Below are 26,954 nucleotides of genomic sequence, written 5' to 3' on the forward strand. Positions count from 1 at the left end.
TCCATATAAGAACTTGATTCCGATGGTTCATTTTATATGGCAGCTATATGTTATAGTGGTCCGATATCGGCGGTTCCGATAAATGAGCAGCTTCTGGAAGAGAAAATTACGTTTGCGAAATTTCAAAACGATATCTTAAAAACTGAGGGACTAGCATATACATATATATACAGACAGACGGACGGACAGACAGTCAGAGTGACATGGTTAAATCAACTCAGCTCAAGATACTGATCATTTATATATATACTTTATAGGGTCTCCGACGCTTCCTTCTGGGTGTTGCAAACTTTGTGACAAACTCAATATACCCTGTTCAGGGTATAAAAAGTGTCAATGAGCATTCGGTGCTTCCTGCATAAATGTCGCGTACACAAATTTGTTTTCACTGATAATTTTCAGTAACCTGCTAGGTGCTAATATGGCGATGTGATTCTTATTTGCATACATAGACCCAAGAGCCTTAAATCTATGTTTATTTTCATTAAAAATATCAAAATTTTTGAATCGCTTGTAGATAAACATTTTACAATACGGGTTATTGGAGCGCAGAAGCGCATAAAATTTAATAAAAAGATTTTTTTCTAACTCAAAAATTCATATATTTCAAAACTTTGAAAAGGGAAAATAATCTAAATTACAGGATTTCCAATAAGATAAGCGCTAAAAACCGGTTTGGGATACCAATGAAATTCTTTAATCTTGTGAAGGAACTTTCAATGCCATTATGTTCGAAACTCGATTTATTTTGCATAGACTCCACGGGCACGCTTGCTGAGGTCCAGCCGCTGAACCCAATTTTCGACGGTTTCAAGCATAAATCGGCCTATGCTGCTGTACTTTCACGTTCAGTATTCGTGCGAAGTTCATCAATCGTCGCTGGCTGGTTGGCATATACCATATACTTGACGAAGCCCCATAGGAAATAGTCTAACGGCGTCAAATCGCACGACCGTGGCTGCCAATTGACTGGCCCATTCTGTGAGACAACACATTCACCAAACTTGGTTTTCAATAAATCGATTGTGACATTCGCTCTGCGGCTTGTTTCGCCATTCTGTTGGAACCACATATTGTCCATATCATCCAATTCGGGCTAAAAATATTCGGTTATCATTGACCAATGACGCCGCCGGCCCATAAAGCGCACCAAACCCTAATTTTTTCGGGATGCAATGGTGACTCATGGAGTACTTGCGGATTGCAGCATGACCAATAATGCATATTTTGCCTATTGACGAAGCCATTCAGCCAAAAATTAGCCTCATCGCTGAAGATGATTTTCCAGTGAAATTCCGGATCATTTTCAAGTTGTAGCTCAGCCCAATTCACGAACATACGACGATTCTGGTGGTGAAGCAGCTTCAGTTCTTGGGTCAATTTGATCTTGTTGGGATGTAGGCCAAGATCTTTATGCAAAAATTCGCCACAATGACGTCACAGAGATGTTCTACGCTTGAGAACGACGTGTGAGAGGGCGATTTGGGTCTTCCTCAATTGATGCGCTAGCGGCAGCAATATTCTCGACACATCTTTGTTTCACCGGCACTGGAACATTTTGTTTTGGCTTGTTTTTTTGGCTTTTCTTTTGGCTTTTTTTGGCTTTTTTTTTTGGTTTTTCTTTTGGCTTTTTTTTGGCTCACCTTAATACACACACTCAATAATAGAAGAAAGAGTATTTGTATCTTTATTTTCGCTGATTCATTGTCAATTTTTTGGCGCACGCGACGTGACGCGGAGTGTTTTGCGCCTTTCAACTCACTGACTGACTGACTATTTTGTTATTTGAAGTTTAAAAATAGGTGCCCAAGCACGCATTCCGCAGACGTTGTCAGTATGCACATACTTATACACATGCGTGCGTGTATTTGCAACTTCTTTTGACACTAGCCACTTGCCGCACTCGCTGACTTACTCCGTTGGCCAAAAGGCCAGACAGCGACGACAATTTCTTTTATTCGCTTACTTATTTTTGAATTTATCTTTTATTTGCCGGCGGACATTAGCAACAGAAGCAAAAACGAGCCGAAATATGTAAATAGCTACTCGACTGGCGATCACGCACACATTCGCATTCGCATAGTTACACAGGGATTTTAACATTTACGAGTATATGTTCATAATTTGCATACGCCGATGCGGCTATCTCAAAGCGTACTTATTTCTATGTACGATATGTGAAAAGTGCCTACCGTAGCATGACGAGCGTATTTCTTCTTAATTAAAGTATAATTAATTTTATACTTAGCACAAGCGTATAAAAATATATTTAAAACAAATTAAAAATATTTATTAAAAGTGCTTTGTTTACTCATCGTCAACTGACAACGAAGAGATAACCAACTTTTGTCGGTCGATTGTGTATACATATGTATGTATGTACCTAGGTATATTTCTAGGTATTCGTTGTATGAAGTTATTTCACAACAAATTGGGTTATCGTTAATAAATAATATTAATTATTTATATAAAACTTACACGGAAGGGTGAATTAGTCTGAGAACTTTTGAAGAATTCGCATCATCTATTTAACATTATATAGTTTAATTTATTCATGCGATGTTCATTCTCAAAATTAAAAAAATATAAGTATATAAATATACATATAAACATATATTACTCAAATTATTGCCCATCAGTATTATTTCTATGACATTTCACAACCTTTTTGGCAGTTTTGTGGGGATTCCACCCCAAAAGACCTGCCCCAAAAATGAATCAAAACAATTTGTGACATCCTGTTCTGATGTGAGCCATAATCCAATGATAGTGTTTTGCATCGAACGGAGCAAATAGTAGTCAGTAGAGGCAAGGTCTGGACTATATAACGGGAGAGACAAAACCACCCATGCTTTGTTTTTCAAATAGTTTGTAATCGGTATTGGAACATAAGATCGGACATTATTCTGATGGAGAACTCGTGTCTAATCGCTATTTCCAGACCTTTTTCCACAATTGCTCGCTTCAATTTGATGAGTAGTTGTCGGTAGCTTTCCCCATTAATGGTTTTACACCGTTTCCGAAGCTCATAAGCAGGACGCCCTTCTGACGGTTATTATGGCGCCATTACGGTCGCCATTGATGCTTACTCTCATTGGCGTCATTTTGAAAGAAATATGGACCGATGATTCTACCGGCCTACAAAAATCACCAACTGTTGCTTTTTTATCGATGAAATGTCAGCTCTTGAATCTCTTTACGTTGCTTTTCGTTCCAAATACGCCAATTTTGTTTGTTTACATACCTATTGGGGCCAGAAATGATCTCCTTTTTAATAGCCAATAGAGCGAAGCGTTGTCACCTGGGAAGGTAGAGCGGCTTCAGTTTTTACACAAGATGTATTTTGTACGCTTTCAATTCAAGAACTCGACGTAAAATGCGTCCTTTCATATGTCAGTACGAGTTGCTGCGAACGGCCCCAAATCGGCTCTCCACGATCTTCGTGTACACTCTCAGCTACGGCTGCTATATTTTTTCACTGAGTGTTGGACGTGGTCTATTCGGTCGAATATTATCCAATAATGAATGCTGGATCTCTAGATGCGTGATAGTGTTTCGAATAGTACGCTCAGTAGGCCGTTTATGTTGATCATGAGTTGAGCTAAGCGCGCAAAACTCATTCTTTCCGTTCCCAAGACAGTCGGGTCTACGTAACCCGAACGGACCCGGATTTTTTATCCGGTCAAGGACTGTCAATTAAGGAGAATTCTGCCGCTACTTTTTCTTTATAGAACGTGAATTTTCGTAGAAAAGTTGAACGATTCGTAAACGTTGTTGAGGCTTCCATGATGAAATGCCAAGAATATACTTAGAAGCACAATAAGTTTTTCTAAAAATGGGTTGAAAAAATGACCGTTCATACCTCTAAAAAATAAACACATTTTTTTCGAACCGAACCGAACAAGTTACATTAAGTTTACGACGATGTTTGTACTACACCAAAGGAAATGGCAGGCAATCTTTAAAGTAGAAGGCTGTCTATATGTCTTTATATTTACGCACTAGTACCTCAGTTTTTGAGATATCGATTTGAAGTTTTGCACCCGTACTTTTCTCACCAAGAAGCTATTTATTTGTACAAATGGCCGATATCGATCCACTATAGCATATATCTGCCATAGAAACCGTAAACTCGGATTAAAAAGCTTACATCGAAAACTTTTCCATTTGACGAGATATCTTGAATATGAAGCAATCTCTGAAGATATTGTTCGGAACGCACCACTATAGCATATACATATGTAGCTGCCATACAAACTGAATGGTCAAATTTTTTGTAAGAAATCTTTCAGATTTCGGTTTTGGTTACGGTTTCGGGTTTGAAGTTTTTTTTTACGGTCGAAAAAAAAGGTGTTGGTTGTGCCAAGGAGATGTAATTAATCGTACATAGTGCTATTTTCCAAGTATGTATGTATGTAAACATTTAAATTCGCGTGCCAGCAAGTCAGCTGTTTGAAATCTATCAAATGTTGTGCATAATTACGGAGTAATTAAGAAGACAATGAACGAAATATTTTACCACTCCGTGTATGTACATATGTATATATACTAATTCGACACATTGTTGCAGAATTCCGCTCGCTGACGTGATTGACGTGATTAAAAAAAGTTTAAAAACCAAGGAAATTACAGAGAACTATTAAAAATTAAGGCAAACATACACATACAAATATGGCTATTGAAAAAGCTACACTCGCTGAGAAGAACAACATAACGGTTTACAATGCGACCACAGCGCCGAAGAAGCCCAAACGACGCGACAAGAGCGATTTGGGTCCAAATTTCGTGGCGCCCGATGGCGGCTGGGGTTGGGTAGTCTGCATTGCAGCTGGTCTCAGTAACGTAAGCACCACAAAATTTATGAACTTAAACGCATACTCGAATTATTAATAATAAAACTTTATATACTCCTTGTATAGTTCTCACTTTTTCCGCCCATGCAACAGTTTGGTTTGATCTATCGGCAGCGCATGGTCGATTTGGGTTTCACAGCAAAGGAAACAACAACAATTATTAATGATGTAATGAGTCTGTCATCCATAGTGGGTAAGTGAAGAAATCAATTGCATAACCTCAACTACTTAACCGCTCCAACATTCAAGGTATTGTCAATGGCGCCATGTTTCGTCGCTTCACATTCCGGCAAGTGGCAATCACCGGAAATTTATTGGCGTTTAGCGGTATTTTACTAACTGCTTGGGCTACAACATTTTGGCAATATATATTTTGTCTGTCGATGCTTTATGGTAAGTAGACCACACTTTGACATACCAACTTAAACAATTTTCTAAATTTTTTTACAATTTTCTACAATCAAAGGTTGCGGCTTAGGCCTCAACATGGTCTCCACATCGTTAGCGGTGAATACATACTTTAAGAATCGCCGGCGACGTGCTACCGGCTTTACTTGGACCATAACTGGCTTGGGACCCATCATTTTTCCACATATTTCCACTATGTTGTTGGTGCTCTATGGCGCACAGGGTACAATACTGATATTCGCCGCGATCGCGCTGAACGGCTTCGTTTGTGCATTGACATATCAGCCAGTTTTGTGGCATACGAAGAAACCGAAATCCACCGTGGAGGAAAATGCGAATGACGCTAACAAACCGTTAACACCCGAAAGCGAAGAAGACGAATATAAATGCAAATATTGTCTATATAAGAGACAACCGAAGCGTAGCATCTTCTCATCGCAATATCTCTTCAATGAGGATGATTTGGAAACACCCGGTTATGAAATTACCGAACCCGGTACACCGATGATGGCGGCCGCCAATGACGGTTGGTACGGCTCGAAGTTATCGCTTGCTGCGGAAATGAGTCCAACACGTCTGCGTAAGAAAGTTATGCGACAAGCTTCGATCAAAGCGCATGCGACTGATCCGGACCACCATGACGAATCACAGTTGAGCAAACCCAATTACTTTAATCGTATGCACGAAGAATATGAACGTTACACAAGCAAGACCAGTGTCTATTCGAAATCGGAGGAGTTTCACTGCACATGCGCTGAGGAGAAGGCGCTCATGCAAAAGATTTCCGATGAGGAATTGAAACGTGAGCAGGAACGTCTAATGGCGGAAGAGGAGGCAAAAGAATTGGCAAAAAGTAAAATGAATTTTCTGCAAAAAGTGGTGATCTTTTTCGACTTGGATTTGTTGCGCGATTTCACCTTTGTCAATTTGGTTTTGGGTATGACCATTATGATGTTTGCTGAAATGAATTTCTCCGTACTTACACCGTTTATTTTGAATGAATACGGTTTCGATAACAAACAGATATCGCTGGCCATGTCTGTGCTGGGTGGCATGGATATTTGTGTGCGCTTCTTGGCGCCATTCGCAGTCGAAAAGGTCAAACTAGATAATCGTGTATTGTTTGCCTTCGGCATTATTGCCATCGCCATCGGTCGTATGTTTGTCGCATTGTCGAGCTCGTATTACGTTATTTTGGTATTTTTTGTACTCATTGGCTTTGGCAAAGCTTTCCGCACAATCTTCTCGCCGCTCATCATTCCCTCGTATGTGCCATTGAAGCGTTTGCCGGCTGCATCTGGTTTGCAACTGGTTTTCAATACTTTATTCTCCTTGGCCGCAGGCCCTGTACTAGGTAAGTGTGAAATATCAATTGTCTATTTGAATTATTTTATTGTTACTGTGTTGAATCAGCACACCTGTGCTGATACCTTCTTAATAAGATCTAAATTGTCTCACAATTTCTTGTTCATACACGAAATTTTTAAACAGATCTCATTTCTGTGAACTCCGACGGCCAAAATGATTTAACTAAGTCCATTAAAATTATAATATTATGTCTACTCACATTGGTCAGCCTGCAATATAAAGGATTATCTCCTCATCGTACCAGCTGTTCTTTTGCATTTTCCGAAAACCAATGGTTTCGGTTGCAGCTGTACGTAAGGAGCTTGAAATGCCGTTCACACAGTACTCTTATGCCGAGTTATTGACGAGTGCTCTCAGAGAGCAGGAGTACAAGGCGGGTAGAAAATCGTTCTGCTGCCTGTTGTGATTGCAACTTTTCGACGTCGAACCTTTCTTGTGTTTGTTGACGTGTGTTTTTTGCTACACAGAGCCGGGTGTGTATATTGGCTCCAACAAGATAGTGGTCCGAGTCGATGTTAGGACGTCGGAGCGTACGCACGTCTGAAACACTGGAGACGTGTTCTCCGTCTAATACAACCTGATCGATCTGGTTGGTGGCATTCGGAGTCCCCAAGCACGACTTTGACATCGTGGCGGGGGCAGATCTCATAGGTGCGCTCCAAGCGCTCATAGAAGGATGCTGAAGAACTTCGCTTTCAGGCGGATTGTGTCTAGACGTTCATTAACTGCAGTGAAAGACAATACTCGGCGACGGAGTCTTTCTCCCATCACGAATTTGCCACTGTAGTAAATGCCACAAGGACCTACTCCCCTCAATATTTGTCCCGTCCATGGTATTTCTTAGACGGCGGTAATGTCAGCCTTTACTCTAACGAGGACATCAACCAGCTGGGCAGCGGCACCTTCCCAATTAAGATACCGGGCATTCTAGGTGCATGCCCTTAAATCGTAATCCTTAATGCGTTTGCCATGGTCGTCGTCAAATGGGAGGCTGTTTTTGACTGTTAAATGGCGGCGTCTTTTACGTGCCTAGTCCCAAAGCCAGCGCACAGCTCGGCTTTCAAACTGACGTTTTTTGGCTACTCAAAAGATACTTAGTCTTAGACCAGAAGTCGTGAGCTGCTTGAGCCATATGTAAAATATTCGTTTCTGACTGAACGGCGATTATAGAACTTTCCCGACTTGCGTGAACTTTTACACATGTCCCTTCTTTGTTCCACATCACATCTTATTAAACGCAATATTTGACTTATCTCTTTCCAGGCGTAATTACAGATGCGACCAGTTACACAACCACCATACACGTACTCAATTTGCTAACCGTTTTAGCTTTACTGCTCTGGGTCTTGGAGTCGGTTGTGCGGCGCATGCTCGGCAAGAAGGCCAAAACTACAATGGAAGGTTGAATGTTGTGGTTTCAAAATTGTGATTGCTTTTCGTTTTGTTTTTATTTTTGAAAATATGTTGAATCAACGCCCAGTAAGTTTATTTGCTTAAAGTACGACGTTCGGTTGAGTGTATATACTTAAGCATGTGATTGTATGTGTTTGTGCATTTAGTTTAATTCTTAATCACACATATTCTACTACTTTCTATAATATACATATCCAAAAAAACTAGTTTTTAGTGAAAGTCCCGCTACTTACATTTCTACACTTTCATTAGTTAAGTCAATTAAGGTTTTATTACTTAGAGTACGCTTAGCTTTTAAACACTAGTAGTACCGAGAGATAAGAAAATAAATGCTTTTAAAAATCTTGTAATCAATGAATGTTTTTTTTTCTAATTTAAGTGCATATATATATATTGATAAGTATGTAATGAAAATAAAATATTTTTCCATAATTCACATTTTTGACATTTTTCTGAAAGCGCCCTTGCCCGGGGCTTACATCCCACGAAAAGTATTTTGCAAGATTGTTCTAGCCAGATTCTAGATACTTTATAAGCAAAAACGAACTTTTTTTTGAAGATATTTATCTAGATTTTGGTCAATCAATTTGTAAGGCAGATATGAATATGCTATAGTGATCTGATATCGACGATTCCGACAAATGAGCTCCTCTCTGGGAAGAAAAGGACATGTGCAAAATTTGATATCTCAAAAACTAAGGGACCAGATAAAGCTTTACTATAGTATTATATTTAACAAGTAAGGAAGGGCTATGTTCAGTTATAATCGAACATTTCTTAGTCTTGCAACTTGCAGGCATTAAAGCCAAGGTAATACTTTCAGCTACATAAGGCTTGTTAGTTATTAAGGGTAAAAAGCGAGTTTTCACCCGATTAAGTCATCCGGAAGTTCCAAAATATTTATGTTAGATGTATGGGGGCTTAAGAAGGTATTAACCCGATTCAACCAATTTGTAGCACACAAACCTATTACTATCAGAAAAGGATTATCTGGGTAAAAAGTCCATTATAGACTCTGAATTATTCGGTATTCAGAGGCTTGAACAGTTTTGGTTGATTCTTGATTTTTACATAGGAAAGTGAAAAAATCAAGTAGAATTTAAAAACGTGGGAATGAATGTCTGTCTCGATTTAAGTTTTTTCACCTAAAAATGAAAAAGGTTCCACCAAAGCCCTATCATACCGTCTTGGGGGTAAAATTTAATGCTCTTAGTAGTTTTTAACAGTACTGTTATATGGGGAGTGAGCGGGGTTATCATCCGATTTCATCTATTTTCCCACTGTCAGTAGGAGTTTTTATAATATGTGCGTATATATGTAAGTAAGATAAGTGTAATTGATATTTGGAGAGAATTTTTTCCTGATAATAGTATGTCTGAATATGAAAAATTTATTGAATGAGGTCAATGCTTCCTATTTACTTAATATAAATATTTTCGAGCTTCCGGATAACTTTATACCGCTTATATTGGTCAATATGTACGTTATCTCAATAAAAGTGAGAGAGCATACCTTACTAGTAACAGTGTACCTTTGTGCCTAAAATTGACAAAATCGGGTGAAAACTTGACTTACTTCATATATGTAGATTGGTTATGGTACCTGAGGTACCTTAATGAAACCCAGATATCATTTAATTAGAATGTGGCATGGTAATAGTGTGCGAAATTGGCTAAAATAGATAAGATCGCTTGAGATTGGTTTAGTATAATTTTCGCTTCAATTGTAATCCATTCACGATTTTGTCGAACAATGAGGTTTCACTTCTTTCGCTACTTTTTCCAATATTGCGAACATCTAAAGATATTTAGATGGCTGTGATCCTTGCAAGTTGCAAGAGTATAAAATGTTTAGTTACACCCGAACTTAGCCCTTCCTTACTTTTTTCTTTTTTAAAAGAAACTTTTACTTCTGATTAGGAAGCCTATTCAGGGACTAATATCCGACCATAATCAAACTTTCCATATGTAGCTTTATAGTTCTCCATATAATTACATATCTGTTTTTGATCTACATTATCAAAAATTGAATTTTGGCAGACCAAAACCAACAAAATTTTAAGTAAAATTTAACTTTTTTTTCAAAACATCTAAATTTAGACATTTTTTTGATTTTTTTAAACCATGAAACATTGTACAATATCTTCTAGAGAGAATTTTTAGACGTTTTATCTACGGAGTGAGCCGGAATAATTGCAGCAGTGCATGCATTTTTTGGCGCCTTCGAGGAAAATTAAATCTTTTTTTTTTCAAAATACTTTTTACTGTTTACTCTTAACATGTTTATGAATGTAGCCTTCAAAACGATGGATACAGTAATTGTTTTTCATAAATTTCCTAAACTCTATATTTTGTAGGCTTTCAGAGCAAGGGGCAAACTTAACCCTTTAATACTATCTTAAACCATGTAAAAACATTGTTGTGAGCATAGTCCAAAAAAATATATTTCCTTTTTTAGTAAAATCCATTCTAATTAGCTTAAGCTTACTTCTTTCGCTTGCCACTTTCCATGTTTACTTATCGTAACATCAAAAAATCAGCTCGTCCGAATTTAAATATAATATTGCGCTAACCTTCTCACTCTAAGGACTACAAATCTTAATACCATCATTTCTGGCTTTCCTAAGAATACACCAAAATTTCATCATTCCACCCATCGATCATAGTCAACAATTGGGTATGAGTCATCATGATACTCTCGCTTGCTTATTGGTTATCAAATACTTTTATCAATTATTGTAATTAAATAGTAGTAGTTGTAATATTCAAAAAAGTCTCGTATCTCTTGCAAATGCTTTTAATCGTCTCTAAGTACTTGACAACTTACCTTTCCCGAAACAGTGGCCAATGTATATCTAAGTTGAATAGAAAAAGTCTCTACAAAAACAAAAATATATATTTTGATAAAACACTCACATGGCAACTCTCTCCGGGAGCTTCGCCAAACTACGTCATCACTCATATGTTTTTGTGTATATTTCGAACAGTAAACAATGTGATTGCGACCGCATAAATGCAATGTTCTCGCCTTTCGGCTGCATAGTCGCAAATTGCAAGCTGGAATCTCAGTATTATTGCGAGTGACAAGCGGAACGGTGCTTTCGAACGTGTGAGTATTGGCGAATGATTAAAGTCAAGTGCATTGGAAAATACAATATAATATAAGTATATTGGTGCGTTATTCAGTGGGAGAGCGATGGGAAACACAACACAAAACTGCTGTCCAGAGTAAAATTGCTTTGTTCACCGAATGGATGTTTAAACACCGAAAACTGAGCGAGATAGACATAGAGTTATATATATCAAAGCAATCAGGGAGACGTGAAGAATTGATTCCAGATATATGTACATTCATCTGTCCGTCTGCTTGTGCCAGCGTTGTAGGACTTTGAAGCAAAAGAACTTGAATTTGATACTGAAGACTACAATAAAGGCGAAATGCTGTATTTTAAAACCATGGAAAAGCTATATCGACAAATCTTACATTATCTTTTTAGCATTTCATCATATTAGGTAAAAATCCCATATCTCAGCATTGAATGAGCAGCATACAACAGATTTACGGATATATAATTTATTTTAGCGAAAAATTGTGGAAATCGGTCATTGCCTTTCTCTAACCTCCATCCAGCCACATAATTATTTTCGTCCTTTTGCCTGCAGACAATCGTTTCGTTTCAAAAGTTGCTATCTTTCGTACATTTTTGTTATACTATACATTTTTGCTAGCTCATCAGAATTTTTCTACTCATTTCATTCTTACACGTCGGTCTCACTCGAACTTGATACTTTCTTACTTATTTCTGAAGCATTTGTTTGTATTTTTGCAATGTAAACAAACGTGACCGCGAAAAAGCTCTCTTTCATTACATTTTTTCGGCGTTGCCAGATTGTAACCAAAAAAAATATTTTCATATATTTCTGAACAATTTTTTTTAAGTTCCTATCTTAATATGTGGAAGGATAGAATTCATTTCGAACTAAGTTGTCTGAGGATATTTATTTATTATTTGTGCTGACATGGATTTTTTATAAAAGCTTAAACTTGAATACATTTTTTTTAATAATTTTGAGATTATATACAATGTCATCATTCACACAAGTAAGGAAATTTCATACCATTTCCCCTTTCAAAGATAAAAACTAACTATTTTGTTGCCAATTTTTTATAACCCGAACGGGGTTTAACGTTTGCTATGAAGTTTATAACAGTCAGAAGAAGACCCTATACAGTACAGGTTAGGATCAAGTTGAGTTAGCTATGTTCGTATATACATATATCGTATATACACATACACGCTAACTAGTCCCTCAGTTTTGAAAATATCGATCTGAAATTTTGCACCCCTTATTTTCTCTCCAAAAAGCAGTTGACTTGTCGAAACACGAGTCCTTGTATGTACTTTTTTAATAGAAAAATTTTTATTTATTTACAAAAGTCTTGCAATCATTAATAGAAGTGGGTGAAGTAATAAAAAGTCTGGCAACTCTAACGAGAGTATGAATTTAGAATCACATATATGTATATAGAGTTCTCCCACTACACTTTGTAACACAATATTACGTCATTTGCTAATAGAATTTTGTATTTTATTCGATACTTTTTATTTTTAACAAAGAATTTGCCATGGAGCTATGCATAATTTAGTATTTATTAGCAATTTTTTTAATTTTTAATATAACCCTTGCTTGACATGGGTTTCCTCGGATAAAAACAGTATTTTAAAGACGGCGCACTTAGCCTAGCATCGAGCGCACAAGTTCTCAAAATTGTAGCTCCGAAACTATTACTAAGAAACCCGTAACCTCTTGTAAACCCTTAAAATTTTTTATTTTCAACTATCAAATTTTTTAATAAAGTTTTTAAAACTAAACTTCTTCTTCTTTTATTGCTATGCTTGTATATGATGATTTTCAACGGCATTTTGGCTATAAAAATATTAAATTTAAAAAAAATGTAAAAAATTAAAAAAAAATTGTTGAATAGTTTAAAAGCTGTTCAATAATTTCGAATTAGCTAATTTACATTATAGATGACTTATCTATTGCCAGTTGTGCTCTGATCGTTGCTCGCATTAAACGCATTCTCTTCTAACTTGTCTCTCTTACTTTGTGCATAAGTACATACTTTAATGAAATTTATAAAAAAAATTTCGGTTAAATATTTTTATATTTTCACCACATAAAAATCTAACTAGTCAAATCAACATACGTAAGTGCATGTTTGAAATACAACGGTGGAGGTATATGCAAGTGAAGTCGGTATTAACGGAGGTGTGCATTTTGACATAATAACATTTCAATTACTTTGCTTACAATTTCAAATACGATTACTTCACATGTGATATACATACATAGGTATGTACATATATCCGACATTTGTTCTTCCCTCTTCCTGCTTCAATTCAAACGAATTCCACGTACACCACAGTACTACAACAGTCTACTGTCTGGTGAGTTAATATTGACTTCACCTGCTTTGTATTCCACCATGGAAAGGATATATGTACATATGTATGGTATATATGTAATAGTGTTTTGAAAGAGCAATATTCAACAAATTAAAATTAATTTGCTGTAGAACAGCGTAATAATGAAAATAATTGTAGTCATTTATAATATGTATGTAATTATAATTAATTATAGTAACAAAAATAGTAATATCGCCTAATAATCGTAAAAATTACCGCCTTGATATATTTTCCAAAAATTCACAAAAAGCCATTGACTTTCGCTACATCGTAATGAACAACAACTTTTAAGTATTTATAATATATATAATTTAGCACAAAATAAATAGAAAATCAACTTCAAAGAATAACTCCAACGTCCTTTCCATGATAGAATTCAAAGCAGATGAAGGTAATATAAACTCACTAGACTGTAGGTATTTTAAAGGTAATGCAATGTAATCTCTATAATGTCCAAATTGCAATTAACAGTTATGTATTGAAATATAAGTATATAGTACATAAATATGTAAATGCATATGTGTTATTTTGCGTCTGCACTTTTGTGTGCCAAACTATATCGAAGATTTCAGCGCTGATAGCAAGGCATATAATCATCTAAGCTTGTAGATATGTAGAGCATACAGCAAATGACATGATAAGAGTAGATAAAGATGTTTAATTACTTATAAAATAATATAAAATATTTTTGAGCATACACATTCGTTTACTTTAGTGACGTCCCGATGTCATATAAAAATGTTTTGTTTCGAACATGGTCAAATGAAAGTTGACTCCCTTATTTCGGAAACAAAAACAAGACCGTTTATTATTGAGATTTTTTTTTAGGTTATATACATACATACACTTACAAATCAGAAAAAACTCGCTTTTTCGCGATTTTTTTAATAGGCGGATTTCTCGTGAGGACACGAATAATACTACTTGAGCAGCTAGAAACGCCTGTTCGTTTTGATGCGCAGAACGATGAGGTGCGCAACTAAGCTTCCGCTATTTGTCAATTGTATGGCTTCAGCAGTTAGTGGTGATCGATTTTGATCGCGATAAACTCAACCAAGACATATTAAAAAGAAACTACTTTTGGTTGTGCGAATATGTCCGATTTTTTGCCAAATAATCGTGATTTGCGCGAAGCGTTGATTTGCTTCTTTGACTCAAAGAAATCGGCGGCTGAGGCACATTAGGTACTCAAAAAAGTTTACGGAGTTGCTGCCCCATGTGAAACAACATGCCGTGGTTGGTTTCATCGCTTCAAAGACGGCACTTTCGAATTCAATGACCGTCCGTGCGAAGGAAGGCCAAACACCTTCGAAGATGGTAAATTGGTGACGTTGCTCGATAAAAATGCGTGTCAAACGCAAGAAAAACTTGCTTCAACGTTAGGAGTCACCTGCCGCCAAGCCATATAAAAGCAACTACATCCCTGGGAATGATTCAGTACCTCAAGAGAGGCACGAAGAAGGAATTCTCCTGCATGATAACGCTTGGCCTCACGTTGCCAAAACCGTGAAAGCCTACCTGGAAACGCTTAAATGGGAAGTCCTATCTCACCCGCTATATTCCGCAGATATCGTACCGTTAATTTTTTATTATTAATTCCGTTCGATAGCACATGGTCCGCTCAAAAGCAGTTCCACTCAAAAGGCGATATCGAAAAATGGCTCGATTCTTGGATAGCATCAGAAGATGAATAGTTTTATCGTAATGGCATTCGAATTTTGCCAAAAAGATGGAGAAAAGTTGTGTTTCGCGATGGGCAATACTTCGAATAATTCATTTGTAACCTTTTCCTTACAATCAATTTAACTTTTATTAAAAAAATTAGCGAGAACTTTTTATTAAAAAAACTTAGCGTAACTAATACTAAGTATGGATAGTTCTAGGTATGGATTAAAAAGACCGTGGCTTATCTACAAAACGACTAGAGCCTGCAAGCAGATTCGACGGGTTCGTAGAAAGTATGGCAACCAAGAAGTTTTAACTTTGTAATGGCGATAGCCAGTAGAGGAGAAAGAGTCTAGGTGTTTCCCACCTTACCTTCCTTATTACAATTTTCAAAAGGTGCGTCCTTTAAAATCATTAAAATTAGGACACCTATCATTGCATAGATGCAAGCCTTGATGAAATCTAACAATTCAATGAACATTTTACGTTCCACTCTGGGTCAGCACACTTTCGTAACCCCACGGCTAATGTAGTCATACATTCCTTTAAACTCACTGTTAGCGAGCTCAAGGCCTTCTGCTATCTGAGTGGGTGCATACTTACCTAAAAGAAGCCACACTTCGGACAAATGCATCTCCTGCCACCTTGATGACTTCTGTTTGAACGGACTACAGTGGTCTGAAACAAGAGCTGATTCAGAGCTCCTGACAGCAGACTCTCTCTCAAACCTTCCCCTTTAGCTTCGATCCATCCGCGAAAATCCTCGTTTCCAGCAACTGCACCCCACTCACTTAACTTCCGGAGGTACTTCCATACTTGGCCATTTATATTTTAAAAAAATTTGGAATCCCTTGTTCCCGTAGTTAATGTTCAGAAAGTTCTGGTGGTCAGCAGGATTTTTCTATTTATCAACCGAGTTTATTTTCAAATTTCCAAGCTTGATATAACTTTGTTATCAGCAAAAAACATCTATGTACAAATACCTACATACATTATTCATGATTAATCAGTGTAATCATAAAAAAAATCTGGACAACAAACTTGTGTTAAGAAGATGAGAATTTCCGAAAGCTCTAAAACTTTTTTTGTTTGCAAAATATTTTTTTCTAGTTCCAGAAATTTAGTTAGATCTTAAAGAGAGATAATCGTCCACAATGCCAAAGAAACACAAGCGACGTGATAAAAGTGATTTGGGTCCCGATTTTGTGGCGCCCGATGGCGGCTGGGGTTGGGTCGTCTGCATAGCTGCCGGTCTAAGTAATGTAAATCACTGTAATTGAATTGCTCGGTAACTGTTTACCTAAAATTGAATGAAAGTTTTTCTCTCTAGCTGGCCATGTATCCACCACTACAACAATACGGCATGATTTATCGACAACGCATGTTTAACTTGGGATTCTCTGCCAAAGAGACCACCACCATCGCGAATATCATGTTGAGTTTAGCATCCTTAGTTGGTAAATATAAAATATCAATGTAGTATACCAGAATCTATTAAACACCTTATAATTTTTTATGATGCTTAGGCATTGTAAATGGTGCCATGTTTCGACGATTTACATTCCGGCAGGTTGCCATTGTCGGCAGCATTTTGATATTTAGTGGTATTTTATTATCAGCTGCTTGTACCACATTTTGGCAGTATGTGCTTTGCGTATCGGTCATATATGGTAAGTACTTACGGAAAAGTTTTTTTTTCGATTTTATTTGCTTTCGTTACCTCGAGATAGGCATCGGTCAGGGTCTCAACGTGGCCGCTTTATCGTTGGCCGTGAATACGTACTTCAAAAATCGGCGACGTCGTGCATTCGGCTTTATGTGGACCATTACCGGCTTAGGACCCATTATATTTCCACACTTCACCTCACTAATACTAATCTACTATGGAAGTCCGGGTACCATTCTAATTTATGCTGGAATTTCTCTAAATGTGTTTCTCTGTGCTTTGACACTGCAACCAGTATTATGGCATACTTCCAAAGCGCCGCTCGAACGTGAGTTGAAGCTACTACAAAAGCCTGTCTTAGCCGATAGTTTAAATACTGCGATACCTTCAACCACAATGCAGCTTCAAGTCGAGTCGGAATGCAAGAAATCTACAACACAGCTGGAAATAGAGCCTGAATGCAAGTATTGTCAATACATGAAACGTACTAGCCCCAGTGTGGCCGCAACACAATTCGATTTTGACGACCATGACTTGGCTAAATCGAGCCGTGAGCTTCGTGAACCCGAGCAGCCATTGTTATCACGTGCAAACGATGAGCGCGAAACAGTGAACTTGCCATATACTAAGCTTGAGAAACAGTCAACTCAAAAAGCACCAATTGCTGAGGCGGAAGAGGATAATGATGAAGACATTAAAGACCAGGAAGCGAAAGAAAATAGCAGTGCTGAAGTAAATCATGCCCTAAAAGAGAATTTTCCAACAGAATTCCGCTGCACCTGCGCTGAAGAAAGAGAGAGAGCATTATTGGGAGACCACAACAGCGGTGAACTGAAAAGTCCGCCAATAATATTAGCAGCAAACCAAGAGAAGATCGAGCTTTTAAACCCGAAATTAGACATTCACACGGAACACAAATTGACTTTCAAACAGAAGCTGGTGAAATTCTTTGACTTGGATCTTTTAAAAGATTTCACTTTTGTCAATTTAGTTATGGGCATGACAGTGATGATGTTTGCCGAGATAAACTTCTCTATTTTGATACCCTTCATTTTAGATCAATACGGTTATAGTAATGAACAAATCTCCACCGCTATGTCCATGCAGGGTGGCATGGATATCTGCGTGCGCTTCCTAGCACCAATTGTGCTGGAAAGAGCAAAGAACTTGAGTAATCAAGTATTATTTGCGTTTGGCATTATTGCCATCTCTCTCGGACGTCTATTGATTACGTTAACCGACTCCTACCGTATTACATTGGCCCTCTTTGTACTCATCGGCTTCGGTAGAGGTTTCCGTACTATATTTTCATCTCTTATTATACCCTCATATGTGCCTTTGAAGCGTTTGCCAGCGGCATCTGGTCTACAGCTGGTCTGTAATACTCTATTTACACTTGCGGTTGGGCCAATTTTAGGTGAGTATAATTATTTCGGTAACTACTTTGGTTTATTATATTAACGTTATATCTTTTAGGTGTCATCACCGATGCCAGCAGTTACACAATGACAATTCATTTCCTTAATTTACTAACCTCGCTTGCGTTGCTCTTCTGGCTATTGGAGTATCTGGTGCGTCGCATGTTAGGGAAAAAGGCGAAAACTCAAACAGAAAGCTAGGACTTTAATATTAAGAAGAAAATTATTTTGGCTGTAAATAAATATAAATAGTTTCTAAAATTAGTATTTATTCTTGCTTCTTTAGTTTGTTTGTTTTTTGGGTCTGTAAACTGCATATATGTATGTATGTACCTACATTGATCTGCTTTCCCAACAATTAGACGCGGTGTACTATACTTATCAATTATATAAAATTGGCCTAGACTTCCTCTAACTCCAGTACTACAACATAGTGGATTTCGGTCTTCACGTTAAGTTTATTCTGTTTATATTGGTCAATATGAGATATATTTTAATAAAGTTAAGGGTAGACCTAGTGTGACAGCCTAAAAAAGCCGATTTTTTGGGAATAAAAAAGCTTCCACAAGGTGATCTCCAAAGTAAACAGGACTTTTTGAATCTAGCGCCCATCTATATGTAGACTGTTATCTTTATCGATTGTCCAGTGAGAATTACATGACATTTTATCGATTGGAAGTGAAGTTATTGCGTTTTAAGTGTCAATTTGCTTGTGTTGTTTGTGCAAAAATGAGCTTCGAACAAAGAGCAGAGTGCACAAGTGGTTTCAACGTTTTCAAAGTGGTCGTAAGGACATAAATGACGATCAACATGTGGGCCAATCAAAATCCGTGATCACCGGAAATTCCATCGAAACTGTACGTGAATTCATCAAAAATCAGCCGAAATCATCATTGAAATTCATGGAAATGAAATTGAACATCTCGAAAACATCGAATTATCGCATTTTGACCGAAAATTTGGGCTTACGAAAGGTGTGTGCACGGTTTGTTCCGCAAAAATTGACAGACGACCAAAACCGTCTCATCGATCGACGCTTGTGACCGATTACACTGGCCTACACTCATTTTGGTGCCTAAGATTTTATACCTGATTTTGGATGTATTTTGTGAGTTGATACGAGAAAACAAGTCACATTTTCCATATCAGCTCTTGTTCATAAGAAAGAAGAAAAAACATCTAGTAGCGGGAATGTGGTTCATCCTACCTACTATACCGACTACTGATGCGCACAGAGCTGCACCAAACCAAACATTTTTTTTTTGTAGGCCAGTGTTATTTGACCAAAACTCACATTTTAACCATCAACCACTCACCGTATTTACCTGATATGGCACCGTGCGACTTCTTCCTTTTCGAACAAATGCATTTGCCCATGAAAGGAAAGCGTTATGCAGACGTAGAGGCCATTCAAAAGGCTTACACCGGCACACTGGCGGCCATTCCGGCCAACAAGCTACTTAAAACACTTGTTCGACATGCTTTTGGACCGTGCAAAAAGCCGTATTGAAGCAGAAGAAGACTATTTCGAATAAAATAAATTGATTTTGCCGAAAAGGGTTTTAAAGGCAAAAAAAGGATATATTTGTGTTTTTTTTTTGCGGCGACATGAGTGGTATAATTTGATTAAATTTAATGACATATTTTAGCACAACTTTTGAGGTATATTAGAAAAAATATTCAATGAAAAATATTAATAAATAAGCCTCTGACGGTAAATCTCCAGAAGCGCCTTGAAAAAAGTGGTGAAGAGAGACAGGTGTAAAAAAACTGGCGCATCCTGGTGACTCTCCTGGTGGTCTGAAAAAAAAAATCAAAAGAAATTCTTAATCAGGAACACGAAAAAAAATTTTTGAAAAATGGCGACTGCCTGAAAATAAAAATCATTTTTTACGTGTTTTTTTTGAAATTCCTGAATTTTTTTAAAATATTAAAAACAAAAATTTTGACACGATGCTGGTAGGAACGATAAAGGATTATATAACGAAGGCTCACACAAAATTTCAAGTAAACCGGTTGTATAGAACTTGAGATAATGCCGGTACCGTGTGGAAAAAAGTAGTTTCGAGAAAAACGCGTTTAAAAAATTCGATACGGCCGAACCGGGCTAGGTACTGCGTCACTAAAGTAACTGTAGCTCTTAATATAATTTTAATTTTTAAAAATCCTTAGGAGGATATGTTCTTAAGGGTCTAAACTTTAAATATATGAAAATAAAAATCGAATTTTTTAAAATTCTAGAGTAAATACCCCCATAAGGTAGATTGAAGTAAACGCAATATTAGCCTGAGATATTTACCTTCGATCTGTTTACATTCATTATGGCTCTAGATAGACATTCAGAACTGCTTCCAAATTGCTTTATGCTAAATGGCCCAGAATTTAAAGCAATATTCTTAATATTCGTGCATCCTTTTGAGAGGTCAGATTCAATAAATAAATATGTATATAGAATATAGGGAAGGAAAGAAATAATAAATATTTGAAAAAGCGATAAAAGGTTTCTGAATAGAAAAAATGTGTGTAGAAATGTTCTCGCAATGGCAACTTATATATTTTATTATAATTTACTGACCAGAATTTAAGAATTACATATATTATAATAATTTTAAAAGCCAAGAAAGGTAGCAACCATATGCTTGATTCTTAAGAGTTAAGAGAAAGAGAGTATAGCATTAAATCGTGAAAAACTATATACTAGTATAAGTAAATATATATGTGTATATGTATATATATACCTATATATTGAAATGTGTATTCAACAAGTCCGGGGGAAAAGCTCTTTTAACGGAATAATTGCAAAAATATGTTGTTTTGTTTATTTTTTACCGGCAAGAAATGCTGCTAGTGCGCATGCGTCAATTTATGAAACTTCTGAAATTACGCTCAAATGAGTTTTCGTTTTCTCGGCTCTATTTTGTATTCGAGTAACAGGGTTAACATAAAGATAAATTTATATTTTAACTACATTTGCACTTAACTTACTTGTAAACGTTTTTTCCTGTGGTAGGCAAAAAATTCTAACGTATTTCACATAGTATTCACTTTCATATAAATCAACATTTTATTGTCACTGGCATTTTAGCTCGTTTATGGCATTTTCAGCATCTCTTAGTAAGCAGTCTTTGAAATCTTTAACAGGTAGAAGTTTAGTTTTTTTAGCGATGACGTACTACGTTTTAAGTGATATATTCTAAATCGGTTAATTTAGGTGATCCAACCTAGTTGTTATTTGTTCAATAGTTAGGCCGGTCTGAAGGTAAGATAGAAAAATTAAATTTCACTCTTTCAGACTTCCAGACTTTATTCATGTATTTAAATAAATAAACAACAAATTATATTGGCAAACGAGCAGTATTAAAATCTGCAGTAAGATTTTGAAAATGTGTTAACTTTTCATACTTTATTTATCAGTTTGATTTTAGAATATATATTTTTTGCTTTCAATACCCTATCCGAATTCCAATACTAGATTAATTTCCGCCAATGGTCTACTCAATAATCGATTTCTCATATTGAAACAAAATTTGAGTTTTGGTTAAAAAATGGTTTTATATTGGCTATATCTGACAGCGGAAATTAAAAAATTTATGCTACAGACATATGTATACATATGTATGTTATATGTTATAGTGAATCATAAGCAATAAAAAACTCAATTTAGATTTTTTTGATGATACGTTATTTTGCATTTTAGGGGACGGTATGCTCAAATGCATTTCAAAAATTGCACACTTTTGGTTCAATTAAATAAATCAATCATCTATTTTCGTTTAATTAACAATGATTTGGTTAATTTAAAAAATTCTGATGAAATTTTCAAATTTATTCTGTCATATTGAATCGGTGTGTGTCTTCTCTTAATTCGGTAAATATAGAATAATTTCGTTAACTGTGATATATACTTGCCGATTGAGTCGACTACAAATTTCAAAAACCAAGCCAATTCTCTTTAGGAATCGATGAGAGATATAATAAGTATTGGGAAACAATTCATTGGAGATCTTTGAAGCGTCCTTGCATGACCTCTTCATATACCTACATATATTGAGTGATAAGCCGTTTCAAGCCCTTCAAATCGCAGGGACTCGACGGTTTATTTCCGACTCAATTACCATGGGTCGGGAAATATTCCTTCTTTTAAGCACGCATTGTACATTTTCCTGCAGTTTGGAATGCCAATTAATCCAGGAGCTTTGCTGCTTTTAATTTTTCCGGCTATCTTAAGCATAAGAAATACTGTCGTAAACAAAGTGGTCGACTCTGGTTAGTAAGTCTGGTTAAAGGGGTGGTGCAATCAAACTATGTCTCTTCATTGTAGAGAAAAGTCAACGTAATATGCATACATATATACAAGTATATATCTAAATATACAAATCTAAAAGATTTTAGACCAATTAGTCTTTATTCATGGGTCTTAAAAACGTTGGAAATACTAATTGAAATACACGTAAGAAACAAATTAAGCCCAGAAAAACTGGCAGTTCGTAGTATCCTTATCCTAAAGGAAAATCCAAAGAAACAGCACTAAGCTCAGTGGTAACAAAGATTGAAAAATCTCGAGAGGTAAAAAAAGGCATATGTACTTACATATGTACATGTCCATTCGAATGTGGACAACGAAAGCTTTCGATGCGCTGCTATAAATGCTCTTCGAAAGTCTGCTGAGCGACGGCACGATTGTCAATTCGTTTGGTCTACGACTCACATACATACATACAAATATACATATGTATGTATGTACACAAACATTCGAGTTTGTTTCCACGACAAAATAGCGTCCGAAAAGCCACATCCGTTAGCAACTCTCTTCTTTCATTGTGAAATTCTCACAAATTCTTGTCTCGCTGTTAACAAGTTAGGGCAAAATGTTAGAATACGAAACGGCCATTGCACAGTTCGCCAGTAGAATTTCGCCGATACGGTCACAATCAGCTTAAACAATAAAGTATAAAAGAAAAAGTGTAGCAAATTGCCGTTAGTGGTTAAGAACTATTCTAAATGTGGGGAGCGGTGATAAGCCAAAGTAGCCGTTGGGTCTGAGTGAAGCGTAATATTTGCATAAACGAGAGGTATTAAATTCTGTTATGAGGTTAAGAAATATAGGAACATACTATACATACTTGCATGTACATACATATGTACTTATGTATATGTTTGCAGATGTGCATAATTTATTTTTTAACGAGAAGCAGTGCAAAAATTTAGAAACAACGAAGGGGCAATTAACAGTGTTTAATTTATGTGCTAGTTTATGGCACACAGCTTGGCGCGTGGCAATAAAGTTAGTGAATATTTAAATAATCAAAAAAAATAAGCAAAAAACAGTCACAAGTGTGATAAGAGTGGGCATCTGTGTGGTGGCAAAATGTTTGCGTAATGAAATTTTCATTCAAATATTGGATTTTCGGTGATATGCACACATTGGCTTGCTGAATGAAAATTCTCAGTGAGCGACAAAGTGAAAATAGCTGTGTTTATACATAAATATATACATATGTATGTGTGTACATTCATGCAGACAAATGCTGCTTTGACCTTGCTGAACTTGAACCTGTAAGAACGTGAAAAAACTTGAACGTGAAACTATTGCTGCAACCGAATGCAGCAGTCGTCATAAATACGTATGTACACGAGTGCAACCAAATCTCAGCACTTGCATGTGCGCGTGGGTGCATGTGCGTGTGCTTGTGTGTTTGCAAAAACGATTCACTGCCGCTAATACTAAACATTTATACTAAATATAAAAACAAAACTTGTGCCAACTTTAAATATACATACATATATACACAGACATTCAGTCACAGCGCGAGTTGCATTCGTGACTGTCAACGCATTCGCCAAATTCTTGTTACAACAAAGCACTAGTTCGCGTATTCTTAGTGCCGTCGTCATAGATTGCCGGTAGTAAAGTTAGTTGTAAAAAATGAAAACAACAAATAACAGCAACAAAGCAAATATTGTGGTGCAAATATGAAATTTTGATTTGTGTTTAGCAATAAAAAGTGCATTGGCGTTTTTAACATCCCGTAGTGGCAAGCGTTATATTATATGTACATGTATGATACACATACATATGTATGTATGTATGTATGTACATAATAACAATTTATATACACATGTACATATATAAAAATATTATATGATTATAGTATGCAATTGGTGTGGAAATGAATGCAATAAAATCAAATTTAGTGACACTAATTTCTTTATTTTCAACAGCACTTAAACTAGGCGAATGATAATTGCGTTGTTTTTCAAACAAATTTATTCACACTGCTTTGAAAGGGTAAGAAATTTTTAATATTTCTAAATTTTTAGTTAGTAGTGAAGTAAAAATTTTGTTATTAAAAAAAGAGTGGAGTTACATAAATCTACAACAAGAAAATTGATAAATCATGCTTAAAAATAATGTAGCAATGTCCTGATCGTTCCGATGTGGAAAGAAAATATTCGAAGAAAAAGTAAAAAAAGTGTATTTCGCGATTTTAAACGAAACGGTCCATTTTAACTGGATTAAAATTATTGAATATAAAATTAATTAAATGAAAAAGTTAGAAATTTACAACTAATACTTTCCATTTACAATAACGGTGTTTAAAAAAGCACCCTTTCGAAAACTCAGTAATGCTATATACCGTCTGATAAATTTTTACCTGGAATGACAAAAAAGAAGCACGGTTTTACATATTTAAATACAAATATCTATTGATCCCTTCAAAATAGACTTCTTTTGAGCCAATGCAACCATGCGAACGCTTAAACCAATTCTCCATAAATTTGTTATAAGCCTTGTATTTTGGTTTCGGCTCATTTGGCCATTCGCCAGATTTTTTGATAGCTTCGACGTGATGTGCTGAACACGTAGAGAGCGACAGATTCAAATATTAAAATACACACTTTCTTAAGGACACAGTTATGTAGACAGCTGCACGATTACATATTTACAAACACATGTCTCTTCAGCTATGTTCGTCTCACCCAGGTTGTGTTTGCAAAAGATTCAGGCCTTTTCCTAAGAGTTTAGCATTGTCGCACTTCTTACCCAAAACATTAATCAAATTGTGTTGAGTCGATCCATAAGAAATGTTAAGATTCTCTGCTAACTCTGTGACGATTTTTTAGCACTGTTTTTTAACTTCTTTAACAGCGGGAGATGACGACTTGCACGAGACAAGTTTTACACTCGAATACTTATGTTCGTGGCACCACAAAACACAAAATTTCAACCAAACTCTTTGCTAAATTTTGCTCCACGGTAAAAATCGTCAGACAGATCGCGTCATAAACAAACAGCTGTGAAGCACACACTAATTGACATATGGAGATCAAACTTCACATGAATATAAAATAAAATTATTTCAATCTACGCAAATATTATATATTTTCGATATTCGGTTTGCGCTCGCAGTCTGACGTTCAAATTTATGGGCGGTCAGAATTAGTGATGATTTTTTTTCTATTCTGTTACTCGGTAGGGCTGTGCGTTTAAGGGGGTCATCCCATGTGATGGGCTCAAAAAATCAAATTTTTTTTTTCATAAATTGCTATCTTAAAATGTCTAGAATACGGTAGTAAAGGGATTTTTGAAAATTCCAAGTCGTTTTAAAGATACAGCAGGTAGAAGCAAGTGCTGTTCGGAGCGCTGAGTTGGCAGTTACGGTTGGAGCCTATTGTGACTTGAAACTTTAAACGCGTTTTTCTCAAAACTGTGTTTTTCAAACTGTCCTCCATCGTATCTCAAAAACGGCTCGACCGAATGACTTGAAATTTATAGGACATACTCAACACATATAGACGCATCGAATGAACTATTATCAATCGAAGATCTGCAAAATTTTATTTTTTTATCGCAAAAAACACAAAAAAAAACGGAAAAATCCCAACTTTTATTTCAAATGTCTACCAAAAGTCCAATTTTTTGTATATTCATTTGATAATAGTTCATTCCGTGCATTTAGGCATACAGTTTAAAACGCCGTTTTTTTTTTGTTCAGATAAGCCAATCAGTCGGAATCGTGGAGGGAGTGCAAGCTCATTTTTTCGAGACGGGGGTGTTCAGAACGCTGTAACTCCAGTTATACACAATATTTTTAGTTAAAAATTTATATTTATATTGTCGAAATATATATTAATAAATAATATTAAACTTGAATATTAATCTCTTTACTGGTCGTAGAAAAAAAATCCTAAAAAATCCCTAAAAAACAGGCCATCACATGGGATGACCCCCTTAAGTATTAATCAAAATTTCTATTAATCTAAGTTTAATTACTCTATTATTTGATTTACTGAAATGTTTCAATATTCAAAGTCATGAGTAATCAAAGTTTGATTAGACAAACAAACAAAATATTTGGGCAATTGGGTTTAATTTTTTTTATTATCAAAAGGTCAATTCTTAGTATAATGAGTAATGCGTAATCAGATCTTTTTTTTTGAAACTACATTTGCACATAAAACTTACTATTATACATATTTTTAAAACGGCTCATTACATTACAGTGCATTTTATGTATTAATTAAAATATTTAGTTAGCTAAAAACTGATTAAAAGTTGCCTGCTGTGCAGCACATACACATATTAAAACAAAATAAGTTAACTTCAGTTGCACCGAAGCTATAATACGAGGGGTATAGGTGCATTTCTTTTAGCAACTATTACTGTTTGGTATAACTAAATTTGAAAACGG

At 36.0% G+C, this 26,954-nt stretch overlaps 3 protein-coding genes across 19 annotated transcripts in view; all 3 read left to right on the top strand.

The window, feature by feature from the left end:
- LOC120773878 (monocarboxylate transporter 9) overlaps window positions 1–8,396 on the top strand; it is a 38,825-nt gene extending 30,429 nt beyond the window's left edge. For 3 of the 4 annotated variants that reach the window (XM_040103037.1, XM_040103036.1, XM_040103038.1), the window contains exons 2-6: window positions 4,571–4,842; window positions 4,920–5,046; window positions 5,103–5,246; window positions 5,320–6,615; window positions 7,893–8,035. In XM_040103037.1, coding sequence (XP_039958971.1) covers window positions 4,672–4,842; window positions 4,920–5,046; window positions 5,103–5,246; window positions 5,320–6,615; window positions 7,893–8,035 — 1,881 coding nt within the window. In that variant the 5' untranslated portion in view covers window positions 4,571–4,671. Of the gene's footprint in view, window positions 1–4,570; window positions 4,843–4,919; window positions 5,047–5,102; window positions 5,247–5,319; window positions 6,616–7,892 lie in introns of those variants that run through there. The other variant, XM_040103039.1, reaches the window with a different exon arrangement.
- Window positions 1–26,954, top strand: part of LOC120773876 — an 84,562-nt gene that overhangs the window by 40,227 nt on the left and 17,381 nt on the right. For 2 of the 5 annotated variants that reach the window (XM_040103031.1, XM_040103035.1), the window contains exons 1-2: window positions 23,173–23,333; window positions 24,484–24,550. The exons of 1 other annotated variant lie outside the window; for it this stretch is intronic. The gene's annotated coding sequence lies outside the window, so the exon portion shown is untranslated. Of the gene's footprint in view, window positions 1–23,172; window positions 23,334–23,446; window positions 23,546–24,483; window positions 24,551–26,954 lie in introns of those variants that run through there. 2 more of the 5 variants (XM_040103033.1, XM_040103032.1) reach the window with 2 other exon arrangements.
- Window positions 11,085–18,522, top strand: LOC120773880. 10 transcript variants are annotated; one of them, XM_040103044.1, is made up of 6 exons: window positions 11,085–11,150; window positions 16,288–16,439; window positions 16,508–16,634; window positions 16,704–16,847; window positions 16,908–18,260; window positions 18,320–18,522. In XM_040103044.1, the coding sequence occupies exons 2-6, from the start codon at window positions 16,332–16,334 to the stop codon at window positions 18,460–18,462; spliced, it is 1,875 nt and encodes a 624-aa protein (XP_039958978.1). In that variant the 5' UTR covers window positions 11,085–11,150; window positions 16,288–16,331; the 3' UTR covers window positions 18,463–18,522. The 10 variants fall into 10 exon arrangements, with proteins under 10 accessions (XP_039958978.1, XP_039958981.1, XP_039958977.1 ...); XM_040103047.1 differs by lacking the exon at window positions 11,085–11,150 and adding an exon at window positions 11,232–11,554; XM_040103043.1 differs by lacking the exon at window positions 11,085–11,150 and adding an exon at window positions 13,092–13,315.

Source organism: Bactrocera tryoni, chromosome 4 (genome assembly GCF_016617805.1).
Source record: "Bactrocera tryoni isolate S06 chromosome 4, CSIRO_BtryS06_freeze2, whole genome shotgun sequence".
Taxonomy (NCBI): Eukaryota; Metazoa; Arthropoda; class Insecta; order Diptera; family Tephritidae; genus Bactrocera; species Bactrocera tryoni.

Excerpts from the sequence above, each read along its gene's own strand:
- LOC120773880 (XM_040103044.1), top strand. The coding sequence starts at position 16,332 with ATGCCAAAGAAACACAAGCGACGTGATAAAAGTGATTTGGGTCCCGAT. Across the intron at positions 16,635-16,703 it reads GAGTTTAGCATCCTTAGTTG|GCATTGTAAATGGTGCCATG; the intron begins GTAAATATAAAA and ends TATGATGCTTAG. Across the intron at positions 18,261-18,319 it reads TGCGGTTGGGCCAATTTTAG|GTGTCATCACCGATGCCAGC; the intron begins GTGAGTATAATT and ends TATATCTTTTAG.